The sequence below is a fragment of the Oncorhynchus kisutch genome, linkage group LG2, assembly GCF_002021735.2.
Source record: "Oncorhynchus kisutch isolate 150728-3 linkage group LG2, Okis_V2, whole genome shotgun sequence".
Lineage (NCBI taxonomy): Eukaryota > Metazoa > Chordata > Actinopteri > Salmoniformes > Salmonidae > Oncorhynchus > Oncorhynchus kisutch.
Genome location: NC_034175.2, coordinates 4,338,263 through 4,355,863, shown reverse-complemented (window position 1 = coordinate 4,355,863; position 17,601 = coordinate 4,338,263). Strand labels below are relative to the sequence as shown.

Genomic DNA, 17,601 nt, shown 5'->3' with positions numbered 1-17,601 from the left:
TATACCAACACTGTGAAATAGCATCTTAGGGAATGCTAGATCAATGAATTACCATTCCATTGTCTTGAGAAACACACTGTTCTCTTTTCCACACCTGTCAAACAGGTACACGCCTGGAGCTAATTATTCACCTGTATGAGGACTATTCAGAGTGCTGCAGATAGAAATGCAACAAATAGATCATTACAATGATTAAGACATGGTATGGAATCATCTCAATTGAATGCATGGTGTGCTTATCTGCTATGTAGTTGTCAATGTCGTGCTCAACTGCACAGGACTGATGGACCCAGGGAGGCCTGTGCTTTGCCCCATGGTAGGGCAAGAGGTGGGCAACTCCTTGGAGCGCAGCAGTGCACACAGGTTTTTGTTCCAGCCCAACTCTAAAACACCTGCTTCAACTAACAATGCCCTATATTGACGACCATGATTAGTTGATTAGTTGAAAAACTCGTCCCTCCCCCTAACCTCACCACCGGCTGCCCTCCACCCTGACCACGCCCATTGGCCCCACCCAGCCCAATCACCTCAAAACCGTGCTTCTCGGATGGAACCCAGACGAGCCTCTTTGCCGCCCAATCAGCTTGGCTGGAGGCGGAGAATACGTGGCCAGTGGGGGTAGAGGAAGTGGGCGAGCCTGGCACCGCCCCTGTGGACAGGAAGCGGGTGACATCATTGGCAACACCGCCCCCTGACGGCCTGGACATGGTGCTGCTGGCAATGAGAGAGAGATAGAGAGAGAAAGACAGTGAGAGAGAGAGAGAGAGAGAGAGAGAGAGAGAGAGAGAGAGAGAGAGAGAGATGGGTAATGGGAAGGAGAGAGACAAGAGACAAGAAAGACAGTGTTAGACATTTTCTCACTAAGTCACATTGTCACGTGAGTGGACTGAATAGTAGATGAAAATCAGAGCAGTGTATTTCACTGATTATGCATGCGAGTGTGAGTGAGTTGAGGAGGACTGCCTAACTATCAGACATTGACAGTGATGTGATCCCTCTCAAGAGAGCAGTAGTAGACTAGAAAGTACACACACCAAACACACACACACACATAATGCACACACACACAGAAAATGAGAGCAGTAGGACCACACAGCCCAGATACAGTCCCGATAGTCAGAGATGGCATAATTGAAAGACAGAGCAAATCAAGGAGACAGTCAGGGTGGAAGAGAGAGAGATGGATGGAGGGATGCAGGGGGAAGGGAGCTGAGGGATACATCAACTGACTCAGTAAAGTGACATGACAGTCAGAGCTTAGAGAGAGAAAGGGAGAGGGGGAGAGAGAGAGAGAGAGAGAGAGAGAGAGAGAGAGAGAGAGAGAGAGAGAGAGAAAGGGAGAGGGGCAGAGAGAGAGAGTGAGAGAAAGAGAAAGGGAGAGGGGCAGAGAGAGAGAGAGACAGAGAGAGAAAGGGAGAGGGGCAGAGAGAGAGAGAGAGACAGAGAGAGAGAGAGAGAGAGAGAGAGAGAGAGAGAGAGAGAGAGAGAGAGAGAGAGAGAGAGAGAGAGAGAGAGAGAGAGAAAGGGAGAGAGAGAGACAGAGAGAGAGTGAGTGAGAGAGACAGAGAGAGAAAGAAAAAGGGAGAGAGAGAGAAAGGGAGAGGGGCAGAGAGAGAGAGAGAGAGAAAGGGAGAGGGGCAGAGAGAGGGAGAGAGAGAGAGAGAGAGAGAGAGAGAGAGAGAGAGAGAGAGAGAGAGAGAGAGAGAGAGAAAGGGAGAGGGGCAGAGAGAGGGAGAGTGAGAGAGAGAGTGAGAAAGGGAGAGAGGGAGAGTGAGAGAGAGAAAGAGAAAGGGAGAGGGGCAGAGAGAGAGAGAGAGAGAAAGGGAGAGAGAGAGAAAGGGAGAGGGGCAGAGAGAGGGAGAGGGGCAGAGAGGAGGGGAGGTCTACTCCACAGTTATCATAGCAACAGTACTAAGATTAGGTCACACAGAGACACAGAGGACCTTTTACAGTCCAGTCCACTCTGCTGGAGTCACGAGTCAACCACTTCTAGTAGTCAAACACTGTGGGACAAAGACAGCTCTATATCAACATGTACCTCCAATCCCTGGCTTTAAGAATCAAATCCTCCATGATGGGTGTGATTGTAAGGGAAGTACTGTGTGTATTAGTAGCCATTGAGTAGTGAAGCTGAGTCTGCCATATAGGCCATTTCTCAGAAGTCTCTGAAAACTAGTATGGATTGATTTAGTGATTGGTCTGAGGGTGTCAATCATCTATAGACTGCTTGTTTATATCTTTATTGGCTCCTAAAGGACACTGATATTGTCTACCCCAATAAATGACAACTCATCATTTGGATTGAAGCAGAACCCCTCTGCATACATTACATAAAGTGAGTCTGAGTGTCAACCCGACCCAAAACACAAGGTCTGTTGCTGTCTGTCATCACAGATAAGGTGTCTACTCTTGAGGAATGTCCTCTACCCAGACCACCCTGATTCCTCCCATGTCTTTCTGTCTGTGTCTGTCCCTCTGTCTCTGGCCTGAGTAGGTCTACACCTGCACTGACACCTACTCCTGTCTGTCTGTCATACTGTGTACACACAGCAGATTACTGTTGATGAGTCACTCCAAACAGAGAGACAGGGTGCAGCTTCATTACTGATGAGAGAAGGAAGATGAAGGATGGCCAGAAATAGTCATCAGATATCCTGAGGCATTCCTTATCATCTGTTTATACATGTCTGTCTGTATTTATCATTATAACAAAAGCTTATAGCACATCTGAACAAGGCTGTCTTTGGGCGTCCATCACTGGCTGACCAAGCACACTCCCCAATACACCACCACACTGCAGTATTAAAGACAATACTTGCGGGGTTTGTGTGGAGGTCAATGCGGGGGTGCGGGAGGAATGTGTGTGTATGTGTGTGTATGTGAGTGGTGGTGGTGGTGGTGGGGGGGAGGGGGGGGGGGCATGGTAACGCCTTTTCTTTACGCTTAAATTTGAGGAATAAAGCCGAGTGTTGTGGCAGCGGTGACATTGTGACTCAACCACCGCCTGAAACTGTCGCTGGCAGACAGACACACTAGCAAGCTCCCCCCGTCCAAAATATTAGTGCGTCCGCTAACGGGAGCCATACGAAAGAATCCCATTCTACTACCTGCAACACCATACCACCCGACAAAAGCCATGAAGCCAAACGCCAACCACACCTCGAGCATGAGGTATGAATAATGATTAGAGGATTCGTTATAGCATATAGCCTAATGATAGACTCAATGGACCACATTAAAGAGAGCGCATGGAATTTAGCCTTACAGTTAGCTTTGGGGTGGTCAGTCACTAATGTGGGTTAAATAATAACCTAATAATAATAGGTTAATAATACGAATATCTTACGGATAAGAAGACATAATAGCGTTATAATAATATACTTATAATAAACCCTTCATTAATAATGCAACATAATTACAACTGCTTGCATTCTCCTGTCTAACAGCTTACAATATTTTCGGTTTGCTATGTGATCGTTTTGTACCATTCGTGGGCCTGCATGCTAACCGGAGGGCCAGGCAGCACGCCGCTGGAAGGTCCCCTATTGGGTGTAATTTTCGGCGTTATTCCACCCGCATTTAGACTAACCTAGCTAGGTTAGCAAGTAGCCAACACCAATTAAATATGATGCGTCGCCGTGCAGGATATTAGACTATCTACGACTGAATTAGAGTTGGCTATTGGTAACTAAATATCTCACCTTCACAATGTTCTCCGAGACGTGGATAAGTCTAGGGCTCGAGGAGGAATGAAATAAGTCGGTTTCTCCGTTTTTTCCTGACTTATATGAGGTGAGAGGAGCGTACCGCAAATGCGGCTTTTATCAATACACCGCTCTCTCAGTCGAAGCCGCACACACACATTCTACTGATCATAAAAGACAGACAGAATGGTGAGGGCGAAGCGCCGGCTTCAGGGCAGCACAATCACTTCCTGTCTATACACCAATAAAAAATCATTTATATTTAAGTCCCGCTTTATAAATATAGTCTTCGAATGAAAATCTACAACTGCTGTGAATCCCCGCCCATTGAATCCCGTCCAGCCCCTTCACTGGCACAGATACAAGCGACATCAAATGGGATCTTGAGAAATACCAATTGCCACAAATCCTAACCAATCAGACAAAATATTGGGCAGTCCCATCAGTCTGACGGACGTGTGGAATGCCCAATTGGAGTAAAGTAGCAGGTGCCCTTACAGTATTCTCGCGGTGGGGTAGGGAGATTTGCACGCTCTTTGTTGATGACAGCATCCCTTGTCTGTCACTCGGAGAGGGACGGAATAGTCCCTAGACATTGATCTAAGGTCGGTTTTGGGTTTAATTAAATGGTTAATGCTAGGTTTGGAGAAAGTACTAAGCTGATCTTAGACCTGTGCACAAGGACTGTCTATTGGAAAAGCCGGGCTACTAAAAGAGGAGACCGCCCCAGATTTCTACTAACAGTTACCGTCTCCGAGTCTTAAGAATCCTGTGTTGACGTCTGGCTGGCGACCGCAGCTACAGCATGCTATAGTACTGCTCAAAGTGCACCAGTCATTGCTCATCAATTATTGTGATTATATGGCACTAGGTATTCTTCTAAAAATAGATAATTTCTGTTGCATTTTTTCAAATGTGTTTTTAGGTAATAAACACGTGATAACATATTCTATGTAGTTTACAAGCCTGCACACCTTGCACAGTAAAGACACAGTAATTCACTGTATTGTAATGGCGGCAGTCTTTTACAGATATTCAGGCCTACGTTGTGACCAACTACACCTTTCCATTCAGCAACAAATAAATTAGACTTTTATTTGACAATGAGAGAATCTGAGTCTCAAGTACAAAATAAACCAGAATTGACTCATATCAATCAATGTGTTTTATTTGCTCTATAGTGCCATTCTTTTTTTTTGTGATACAACAGAGAAGGATGGGAAACGTATACAGTGGTATCTGTAGAAAATAATAATAGAGCACAGCTAGTAACAACCTGATTCCACTACCGTACATCCCAACATACTGTGACCTGCAATATCAGAGTTTTATTCTGGAATCTAATAAAGCAACCAACCAGGAAGTCATCTAGTAATCCATCTGGCTATGTTGTTGTTGTGTGGGATGTGTAAAAAAAAAGACTAACGCAGAGGTCAGAGTCCTGGTGGTCAGGGTTCAAGTTACCCCCAACAGGAAGTGGAGCAGACGGGACTGGCCATTCACCTATAAATAGAACTCGGTGGCCATGGAGACATAGAAAAATAAGGAAAGACACAGAAGTTGAATAAATGTCAATAACACCAACTATAACCGATCAATATGGTTGTAAATCATATCATGGAATCTGCTTTAAAAGGTGAAATATCCATGTTGCCTGTTCAAAAGGTCAGTGTGTGTGAAGTGCTGCTTTCTATATACAGTATGTGACGTCTTAAAATGCCATTTCAATAGCCGTTTGTTTGCTTTTACAGTGCTTTGTATGTACGTATGTGATATTTGCCTTTGAGTTAATCCATAGTGTCAATTTACTTCTGTGCAAAGATGCAAGTCAAAGTTTCAGAGTTGTCTGTCCTTGTAGTAGGTAGAACATTACAGCCCTGGTGTATCATCTAGTGGTCAAGACAATTGGTCAACACTTTACATGAAGTTATATCATGTAGATTCATGATATATTGTGCATGGTATCTGCTGGTAAGGTGCATAACCCAATGATTTTGAATTGTAATACTGCGAAAAGGAAACGGAATAGATTCTATTTGAAATAATGACTTAGTTATTATGTAATACCACACATGGCAGTTTAACTTAATGTAAAGTGTGACTAAATATTGTGGTAGTAACGGCATAGAAGTTAGAACTCTTCATCTCTCAATAACACCAGTATCCATATTTCAGAAACCATCACTTTCAGAAGAGTTACACGATTCAACAAAATAGACAGGCAATAAAAACATCTCATTTGAACATTGCAAATCTTGTGCTAAGTTATAGAATAACACCATAGACTTCTTTTTGAAGGCACCGCACAATGCATTAGTCTCCCACATAGTGTGAGACAGACACCAACCAAAGCAGAATCATAGAATTCAGGATTAGTCATCCATTCTAATTCTTTGAACAGAACCTCTCTCAGAGAACAGAATGTCACATAAATTCAATTCCTCCTCAGGTGGTTCGCCAGTGCAGTTGTGAGCCCTCACAGTTTACAGTAAGAACAGAAAGATGTAGGGAGTGGTCAGGGAGGTTTTCCTTACGTAAATGTACTGCAGTGAAGTGACAGTTGTACGTTTCAGGTCTTCAGTACATGCTTCCAGTTGTCATGGCAGTCCAACAGGTTTACGGTCCATTTCCAGTCCCAGTTTAGGGTGCTCTGCCAAGGCCTGGACACTTCCAACAATGTCACCTTAAAGGTAAACTCAGCTAAATGACGTTGCCACGAGCAGCACTGCAGTTATTGAGATGAGTGAGACGCAGGACTTCACTCTCACAGTCACACACACACACGGGTGAAAGTAGATGTCATTTCTTCCCAGTATGGGACCTCCTATGTTCACATGATCACACAATTCCATATAGAATCTCTATTCATTCATTACATATAGAATCTCTATTCATTCATTCCATATAGAATCTCTATTCATTCATTCCATATAGAATCTCTATTCATTCATTCCATATAGAATCTCTATTCATTCATTCCATATAGAATCTCTATTCATTCATTCCATATGGAATCTCTATTCATTCATTACATATAGAATCTCTATTCATTCATTCCATATAGAATCTCTATTCATTCATTCCATATGGAATCTCTATTCATTCATTCCATATAGAATCTCTATTCATTCATTACATATAGAATCTCTATTCATTCATTCCATATGGAATCTCTATTCATTCATTACATATAGAATCTCTATTCATTCATTACATATAGAATCTCTATTCATTCATTACATATAGAATCTCTATTCATTCATTCCATATAGAATCTCTATTCATTCATTCCATATAGAATCTCTATTCATTCATTACATATAGAATCTCTATTCATTCATTCCATATAGAATCTCTATTCATTCATTACATTTAGAATCTCTATTCATTCATTCCATATAGAATCTCTATTCATTCATTCCATATAGAATCTCTATTCATTCATTACATATAGAATCTCTATTCATTCATTACATATAGAATCTCTATTCATTCATTCCATATGGAATCTCTATTCATTCATTACATATAGAATCTCTATTCATTCATTACATATAGAATCTCTATTCATTCATTCCATATGGAATCTCTATTCATTCATTCCATATAGAATCTCTATTCATTCATTACATATAGAATCTCTATTCATTCATTACATATAGAATCTCTATTCATTCATTCCATATAGAATCTCTATTCATTCATTCCATATGGAATCTCTATTCATTCATTAGGATCTCTGTGGGCCTCGTACTAAAGATTTGTTATTTAACTTTTACAATGTATTACCTTCTACTGTGGCACAAACCACATGTCATGATGTTTTCATCTGATTGTCAAACAATCACCTCAAAGGGCTCCTTTACATGTTCATCCAGTCTCAACATGTCTCCAGAGGGCTCCTTTACATGTTCATCCAGTCTCAACATGTCTCCAGAGGGCTCCTTTACATGTTCATCCAGTCTCAACATGTCTCCAGAGGGCTCCTTTACATGTTCATCCAGTCTCAACATGTCTCCAGAGGGCTCCTTTACATGTTCATCCAGTCTCAACATGTCTCCAGAGGGCTCCTTTACATGTTCATCCAGTCTCAAATGTCTCCAGAGGGCTCCTTTACATGTTCATCCAGTCTCAACATGTCTCCAGAGGGCTCCTTTACATGTTCATCCAGTCTCAACATGTCTCCAGCCTCCAAACAGTGGTGGATGGAAAGAGACTTCTGTTACACAAAACACCAACAAGTGTAATGACATTTTGGTGATTGTCATTAGGCCAGAATGTATGCGTCCACTGCTGTCCGCGCCCGTCTCAGTGTCAGCCATCCATCTCAGCCTCGGCAACATTTTGTTTTCATTATTGTGATAGGCTCATGTTTTACCGGTATGGAATACCCTCACTATGTATTTAAACAGCGGAGAAGTTGAGCCTCACACTTCAACGCTCTTAGTTGTTGTGGATATTGACCCACTATGCTGTTTACTTTCTGCATCTACGTCATATCGCTGAGTCTACCTTTAACATCCCCCATTTCCCCCTTAAAATTCTACCAAATATACAGTATTCAGCAAATGATCAAAATAAAGAAAATACTGAGGAAAATCATACAAAGTTAAATGTTTGAGGAACACAGAATCTCAGGTGATAGAATCTCATATTCAAGACAGAGGTAAACATTAACATAAGATTGTTCCTTCAGCTGGGTACTGTAGAATTTAAAAAATAACATAAGGTAACATTTTAATAAAAGTTCTGCTTACAAAGTACTTATAAACCTTTGTTTGTTAACCATAGTTAACCATATTAAACAATCAATCATAAGTTTAGAAGTAGACCTTCAAATCACATGTTACCAGACGATGCACTCATATGGTTTTGTGGTGCTGACACTGCACCCAGTTGAACAAGCAACATGTTTGATTAAATAAAGCAAATATATAATAGTCTTGCATTATAAATACAGAATAACAACATACAGTACAAGTCAAAGAAACAGCTTAAAACCGCTGCTTATTTTCAGCTGTTTCTCTGTATCCATTTTTCTACATATCAGTCTAACACAACAGACCTGCTCAAACATTGACAGAACACAAATGACCAGAATCAAAAACATATCAATAATGCCTTGTCTTTCAACAAACATCCCTCAATGTCAATACACCGTTTACCTCATTCTGTCACACAGTATTCAACATCCACAGGTTTGGGGTAGAAGTTAGCCGTAGGCACAGATCTAGGATCAGCTTAGCCTCTCCAAAACCTAACTTTCACCATTAGGGGGCAGAAACACTAAACTGGTCATAGCTCAGTGTCTAGGGGGCAGCTTCACCTTACTCCCATGTGTCCAGTGTGAGTTGTAACTGAACAGGAGCTGCAGGTACAGACTGAAGCCAATAGGGGTCAGTGTTGTATGTGTGGTCAGCTAGGTGCTGGAGCCAGTGGTGAATGTAGCGGTTGGTTGACGGGACGGGTCTGAGACAGACAGGTTCATAATGATTCTGAAAGATCGCTATGTCCAAATCAGCTAACACAGTCAGAGTAGCAGCAGCCCATCTACCCCTTTCAATGACACTTCTCTCTCTCTTTCTCTCTTTCTATCCCTCTCTCTCCTTTTCTGTCCTATCTGTCTGTCCTTTTCTCTCTGTTTGACAGTATACAGCATCTCTCTCTCTCCGTTTGTCTCTCGGCGTCTTTGTCGTGTCTTCTGTTTCTCTTTCTACACCTCTCTCAACGTCAGTCTCTCAATGTTGTCCTTTTCCCTAAACCATGTACTTACCTTTCTCTACTTTGGTCTCTTTTCCTATGAAGCCTGTCTCTCTTTCTGCCTCTCTCTCCCTCTGTCTGTCCCTGACTTCCTGTGGATCCCAGGTCACTTCCTGTCCCCTCTGCCTGTCGCCTCCCTAGTTAGTGTGGGTGGGTTGTGAGAGGGAGGATCGGTGGGTCAGGGGGGAGGGGCAGCCGCCAGGGTTGCCCTCAGGGTCATTGTCAGGGGAGACGAGCTGCAGGGCTACTTCGTTCTCGTAGCAGAAGGAGGAGCGTGAGCCCTGGATGTACTTCTGCTCGGCCAACTCTTTAGCGCTGCAAGAGGGTGTGCTGGGAATCTCATAGGTCCGGTGGAAGAATGAGTAGTCCACCTGGATAAGAAAAAGAGAGGGGTCACTCTGGATAAGAAAAAGAGAGGGGTCACTCTGGATAAGAAAAAGAGTGGGGTCACTCTGGATAAGAAAAAGAGAGGGGTCACTGGATAAGTAAAAGAGAGGGGTCGCTCTGGATAAGAAAAAGAGAGGGGTCGCTCTGGATAAGAAAAAGAGAGGGGTCGCGCTGGATAAGAAAAAGAGAGGGGTCACTCTGGATAAGAAAAAGAGAGGGGTCGCTCTGGATAAGAAAAAGAGAGGGGTCACTCTGGATAAGAAAAAGAGAGGGGTCGCTCTGGATAAGAAAAAGAGAGGGGTCGCTCTGGATAAGAAAAAGAGAGGGGTCGCTCTGGATAAGAAAAAGAGAGGGGTCACTCTGGATAAGAAAAAGAGAGGGGTCACTCTGGATAAGAAAAAGAGAGGGGTCACTCTGGATAAGAAAAAGAGAGGGGTCGCTCTGGATAAGAAAAAGAGAGGGGTCGCTCTGGATAAGAAAAAGAGAGGGGTCACTCTGGATAAGAAAAAGAGAGGGGTCACTCTGGATAAGAAAAAGAGAGGGGTCACTCTGGATAAGAGTGTCTGCTAAATGGCTAAAATGTAGAGAAAAGGGAAAACGTAACAACGAAGCCAGCGGAGCATAAACTCTTTCCTCTTCTGTTTCTATAGGACCTCTCCCCCTCTTACCTGGTAACAGTTCTTCCTCTCGAAGAGCACAGGTTCGAAGCGGTGACCCCAGAGGATCTCGGAGGCGAGGTAGGAGCTGCGACACTGTGTGGTCATGGCTGTGGCCTCCACCATACCCTCCAGAATGACCACCACCTCCAACTCCGTGTCGCCCTCCAGAGTCCGACGGTCCATCTCGAAAAACGGTGACTCATCGTTGATCTCGTGGACGATGGTTACCGGGGAAACCAGGAAGATGCGGTCGGTTCCCGTGTCAAATCCCACGTTGACGTCCTCGTTGTCCAGCGGGAGGAACTCTCCCTCTGGGGTCACCCTCGGCTGGGGGAGGGGGAAAGAACAGGGGTAGAGAAAGGGAAGGAAAGAGGGTATGAGGTTAGTGATTAAGTGTTTAGTTTTTACATTGTATACAGGAACATATTGTATTGTTCAGTCCAAAGTCTTAAGTGTTATGTTCCACAGAAAGCTCTCGCCTGATCCCCCAAAACTTATCAAAGCTGCCCCGTCTGAACTTTGACATGATCAAGGTTTTAAGAAGATCTAAATCTAAACCTCCCTGCTCTAGAGCTTTACAACCCACAGGACAATGAAAGCAGTGGTAGGTAAGGGCCACATGAAACACAATAGATACAGACCGGCAGACAATATGTCAGAACACACACCACCTCGCAAACTTTCACCAAAATTGCTTTATTATCTATATACATTATAATTATTATCTATATACAGTACACACACACACACACACACACACACACACACACACACACACACACACACACACACACACACACACACACACACACACACACACACACACACACACACACACACACACACACACACACACAGGTTTTCAGTTAAAGAATCCTGGGGAAGTTAATCCCTTGGTAAATCTTCTAAACCCCTGAGGGAGAATAAAACAAGCTCTCATTAAACACAGACATCAGAGTACAGTCCAGATGGGCTCACTGATATCACTCTCCCTCTCTACTTCTCCCCATCACTTTCCATCTCTCCCTCTCTACTTCTCTCTCTCTCTCTCTCTCTCTCTCTCTCTCTCTCTCTCTCTCTTACAGCCCCTTCAGTATCTTTACAGTTACTGATGTGTCCTGCCTCTTCTACTGTTTACAGCCCCTTCAGTCTCTTTGCTCCCTTCTTTCATCCCTCAACCAATCTTCTTCTTCTCTCCTTTCTTACCTTCATTACCTGTGCACGTACGTGTGCTTCTACCAGGTGGCTCTTGCGTAGGTTCCCCACCCTCCACATCATGCAGAGTTTCCCGTCTCTCAGCGCCACCACTGCCGTGTCAGAGAACAACAGCGTCTCGTTACGCTTCTTGGGCTTAGCGATCTTCGCCATGACCGCTCCGATGATGAAGGCGTCGATGATGCAGCCCACAATGCACTGCAAGACGACCGCCATCACCGCCAGGGGGCAGGCCTCGGTCACGCTGCGGAAGCCGTAACCAATGGATGTCTGCGTCTCCAGGGAGAACAGGAAGGCCGCCATAAAGCTGTTCACCTGAACAAAACACGTTTCCTCCACTTCCACCACCGCCCCTGCTCCGGACTCATCTCCTCCCCCGGAAGAGGCACCCGAGCTGGGGTTGAGGCGGATGGCGAAGTCCCCGTGCGCGGCGGCAATGAGCCAGAAGGCAAAGCCAAAGAGCAGCCAGGAGAGGAGGAAGGAGAGGCAGAAGATGACTAGCATCCAACGCCAGCGGATGTCCACGCAGGTGGTGAAGAGGTCGCTGAGGTAACGCTGGCCTCTCTCGCTCATGTTGACGAAGGTGACGTTGCAGCGCCCGTCCTTGCCCACAAAGCGGTGGCGGGGCCGGCGTCTAGAGCGCCGGGGGGGCCGGCGGCTTGAGGAGGAAGGGGACGACAGTGTTGAATCTCGGTCCGAGGACGAACAGCCTTCTCCCCTTCTCCCCAGACTTCCGCCCCTCCCGCCCCTCAGTTCTGAGCGCCCTCCTCCTTTCATCGATCCTTCCCCTCCTCCTGCCTCCAGGGCTCCGCTGGGCCTCCGTGCATTGCTGCCGTTGCCCTGCAGGGGGAGTGCTTTGCCATTTCGGTTGTGTGTGGGAGAGAGACTGGTGGGGCTCCCTGAGCCTCCTGTGCTCCCCCCCACCCTGGCCGTGTCAGCAACACTCAGAGCCAGCTTAATGACTTCCTCCTCGTCTACCAGCCCGTCAACCACCGCACTGAAACGTCGCTTAACACGCGCCGCTCCCATGGTGCTAAATACAATGTCTTACGCTGATGAAGCTGTAGTCTCAACTCCTATGTGCTTTGTGAGTTAATGACCACCTAGGTATTGATAAGAACCTGGTGTTCTGTACCCCTTTCCAGTTCCACTGTTTCTATGGTGAAAAGTAATCCATCTGATGTGGTAAAGGTAAATCCATGAGGAAAAACTGTATCCAGCAGTAGATGACTTCCCTCACTTCCCGGATCATTGTTCCACTAACTTTTTATTAACAGTCAGGGTTACTCACAGCTCTACAGTGTCCTGATTCACAGTCTTCCTTCCATTCTCTTGAAGGAAACTCAGTGGTCAAGTTGTTGCTGTATATACTCCTCTGGTCAGAAACGTATTCCACAGCAGCAGATAGACAGTCTCGCAGTAATACTGTACAGTCCCTGTAGTACTTACACTCCTTTGGGCTGAAGAGGGAGGTTACACACGTGTCCAGGGTATCAACAGGAGGGACCCATAGTCTGTTGCCATCTTACAAGGAAGCAGGAGTTTTGCTGACAGTTTGAAACAGCACGAGGGAAACACATTGAGCAGGCTACAGGAACTGAGAAGCTTGAAAGGATGAGAGCTGGGGATACAATGGGGTAGTAGTAAGGAGGATATATACTCCCCACATTCACTAAAGTGCAATATGACAATACAGAGTCCAGGGGTAGATCCACAGTACAGTACAATGTTTCTAACACGTATCTAACATGCAACCAGCAGAGAAAAGAATAACATGCTGTTTCTTACGTTCCAAGATCTTCACTTCCCAGTGGTTTGGTCATGGAAAATACACAACGCAGATTGAAACAGAGGAGGAACTCCTTAGACTATTGATTCAGATAATGGTACACAATTCCAATCCATTCACTTCCTATCAGTCAGAATATGTTCCTCCACACTTTTATATCTATGTTTCCTTAGCTACAGGGCCTTGGAACACATTTATGAGCTACAGTAGCCATGCACTGTGTAAATAATACTCACTCAGTGTCTCTCACAAGTGGGAGACTGTGACCAGCAGTTTCCCCTCAAATCCGAGTTTCTTTTCCAAGCCACAAAAGTCCTCAAATGTCAGTGGTGAGTTCTTGGCACAACAAAAGCAGACTTTTAGAGACATTTGAAATATGTTTGTGGCTCTCTCAGGTGACTGCTGGATATCCTATTCCTGAGAAGCTCTGTGTTTCTCCTAAAGGCATTGTCAATTCAGTACAGAACACACTGCACAGACAGACTACTGACCAGATCAGCTACATCGTATTAACTCAGTGTTGTAAAAATGTATGCAACAATAAGGAGACTTACTCTCCACTACAACTGCATGGGAGAATTCTCTATAACAGAGGGAGTGAGGGAAAGAGAGGGAGAAAGACAATAAATAAAAGGAGAGAGAATGAAATTACTTGACTAGAACACCAAGGCATGTACAATTGTGTGTACTTTTTTTGTACCTATTGTTGTGTACCATCCTATACATATGACACCAGTATTCATTCTATACAACACCTATTATAGAGTCAAAGTGAATGTGTAGGAGGAGCAGAATCCTATTGGCCGGTTGTGGGGAAAGGGGGGAGGGGTAACAGGCACACAGGGCATACACCCATGGATGACCTCTACGAAAACCCAGAGCTCAAAGGTTATTTCAGAGGTCAAATTCTGTCCAATCCTGGGACGGGAGGTGCCGTGTCCTTGTTTTTTCCAAACAGGTTGTCTTTAGTTCTCTCCTCTTGGTTCAAGTGTCACACTCAACACCCCTGCTTGACAGAGAACACACATGTTTATCCATTTCAGAAAAGCTTCCAGTCTAATTGCCTTGGAAAAATGTTGCAATAATGTACAGAGGATGTGCAAGGAAAACTGGGTAAAAACAACAACCCACTGAGGCAAACAAAGGTAATATTTTGGGGAGAGAGATTTTTTTGTTTGTTGCATGCCAAATCCCTTAGGGATAAAAACAAAGAAAACTCAAAAGGTTTGATTCAGGGCAAATCCAAATGACATAAAAAAGGTTTGGTTAGACTTTACCTTCCGTACACATTTCCAGTGGACTGTGGTTTTCGAACGCTGGCAAGTTTTTGACCCCCAGTGAACAAGCTAAACATGTTACTAGGTTCCTGAGGAACAGTTCAACCCTTTACCAGCTCCATGAGGGCAGTTTACAGTGTAACACCTTTACCAGATCACTGAGGACAGTTTACAGTGTAACACCCTGACTAAGAGCAACAAAGGCACAACACAGGAGAATACCAAGGCAACAGTCGTTACCTGGTGTCCTAGGTTTACACAGAGACAGATGTTACCTGCTGTCCTAGGTTTACACAGAGACAGGTGTTACCTACTGTCCTAGGTTTACACAGAGACAGATGTTACCTGGTGTCCTAGGTTTACACAGAGACAGATGTTACCTGCTGTACTAGGTCTACACAGAGACAGATGTTACCTGCAGTCCTAGGTTTACACAGAGACAGATGTTACCTGGGTTCCTAGGTTTACACAGAGACAGATGTTACCTGGGTTCCTAGGTTTACACAGAGACAGATGTTACCTGGGTTCCTAGGTTTACACAGAGACAGATGTTACCTACTGTCCTAGGTTTACACAAAGACAGATGTTACCTACTGTCCTAGGTTTACACAGAGACAGATGTTACCTGGGTTCCTAGGTTTACACAGAGACAGATGTTACCTAGGTTCCTAGGTTTACACAGAGACAGATGTTACCTGGGTTCCTAGGTTTACACAGAGACAGGTGTTACCTACTGTCCTAGGTTTACACAGAGACAGATGTTACCTACTGTCCTAGGTTTACACAGAGACAGATGTTACCTACTGTCCTAGGTTTACACAGAAACAGGTGTTACCTACTGTCCTAGGTTTACACAGAGACAGGTGTTACCTGGTGTCCTAGGTTTACACAGAGACAGATGTTACCTACTGTCCTAGGTTTACACAGAGACAGGTGTTACCTGGTGTCCTAGGTTTACACAGAGACAGGTGTTACCTGGTGTCCTAGGTTTACACAGAGACAGATGTTACCTACTGTCCTAGGTTTACACAGAGACAGGTGTTACCTGGTGTCCTAGGTTTACACAGAGACAGATGTTACCTGCTGTCCTAGGTTTACACAGAGACAGGTGTTACCTGTTGTCCTAGGTTTACACAGAGACAGATGTTACCTACTGTCCTAGGTTTACACAGAGACAGGTGTTACCTGTTGTCCAAGGTTTACACAGAGACAGGTGTTACCTGGTGTCCTAGGTTTACACAGAGACAGGTGTTACCTGGTGTCCTAGGTTTACACAGAGACAGGTGTTACCTGGTGTCCTAGGTTTACACAGAGACAGATGTTACCTACTGTCCTAGGTTTACACAGAGACAGGTGTTACCTGGTGTCCTAGGTTTACACAGAGACAGGTGTTACCTGCTGTCCTAGGTTTACACAGAGACAGGTGTTGTCATGTCACACAAACAGTAAGACAGGGGAGAAGAGAAGCCTCTACAACAAGTGGAAGTGGGGAAAGAGATCCCTCCTAAAGTGAGAGGTGACGTAGGGGTTCATTTTGACTGGTCTGCTGCCCTCCCTCTCTCAGGCATAGTAACAGGAATTTAGGGGCTGCACTTCTGAGAAAGTAGAGAACACACAATCTCTCTTTCCTTCTTTCTCTGACGTTGTCTTCTTTTGCTCAGTCAGTCGTCACATTTCTTATCCCGACTGGTTTCTTATCCCATCTGGTTTCTTATCCCGTCTGGTTTCTTATCCCGTTTTGTTCCTCCCATGAGGCCTCTCCTGTGTCCTTGTCAACCTGGTAATAACATGACAATACAGACCAACCAACAATCAGCATAAACAGAGATACAACCATGACTTCAGATCTCCTTTGTGAAAACAGATGCTCTGATGATGTAAGCAGGTAGGTCTTGTCTTGTGGACATTCTGAGAATGTAAGATGGTAAAGAGCAAAAGGGCAGGATGGACTCACCGTCTTTAACCCTCCATGGTTTTCATCTTCATTTGTAATGAAAACCCATAATAAAATCATGTAATCAGTAACCTGTTCGTTGAGACTTGGTCTGTCTGGGTGCTCTGGCGTAGCTCTTCTAACAGAACAAATATTCCTGTGTCCAGTTTACTGGGAGTGTTGATGTTGCGTCACTTCTTGGAAAGAATGGGAAGAAATGTCTCCGAAATTACAAATGAAAATGTCTCCATAAAGTCATGGAACCTGAAATAAAAAGAAACAGAGGGGTGGAATAAGAGAACCACTTCCATTGGGATAGTTTACTGTATATCTTTACGGTCATATTTTATGACCCATACAGGTGAATAAGCTGTGAATTTGGGCCCCAATACTGTACATCTTGACGGTTATTGCAAACACACACACATGTTTATTTTACTATCCTTCTGGGGACCAAACAACTGATTCCCATTTCAAATCCTACTTTCCATAGCCCTTAACCCTAACGCTAACCTTAACCGCAAAATCCTAACCTTAAAACTAACCCAAACTCTAACCCTGAACCCTAACTTTAACACTAATTCTAACCCTTAAGCCTAAAAAAAGCCTAAGGGGACTGGCGGAATGTCTCCAATTTGACTTGTATTACTATCTTTGTGAGGACTTGTGGTCCCCACAAGGATAGCAAAACCAAACCACACACACACACACACGTGTATGTGTGACACAGCGAGGGAATTACATATCCCATATACTAGCCTGGGGCCTGGGACCTGGGGCATGGGACCTGGGGCCTGGGGCATGGGGCCTGGGGCATGGGACCTGGGGCCTGGGGCATGGGGCCTGGGGTCTGGGGTCTGGGGCCATTCCATTGTCA

The 17,601-nt window shown here is 44.6% G+C and overlaps 1 protein-coding gene and 1 pseudogene across 1 annotated transcript; both read right to left on the bottom strand.

Moving 5' to 3' along the window:
• LOC109885949 (myosin-10-like) overlaps positions 1-3,873 on the bottom strand; it is a 73,879-nt pseudogene extending 70,006 nt beyond the window's left edge.
• Positions 3,874-4,854: 981 nt separating this feature from the next.
• Positions 4,855-16,984, bottom strand: kcnj14 (potassium inwardly rectifying channel subfamily J member 14). Its single transcript, XM_031837937.1, has 4 exons — positions 16,746-16,984; positions 11,717-16,568; positions 10,520-10,837; positions 4,855-9,835 (listed from the first exon to the last, which is right to left on the bottom strand). The coding sequence occupies exons 2-4, from the start codon at positions 12,752-12,754 to the stop codon at positions 9,602-9,604; spliced, it is 1,590 nt and encodes a 529-aa protein (XP_031693797.1). The 5' UTR covers positions 12,755-16,568; positions 16,746-16,984; the 3' UTR covers positions 4,855-9,601.
• Positions 16,985-17,601: the final 617 nt, after the last annotated feature.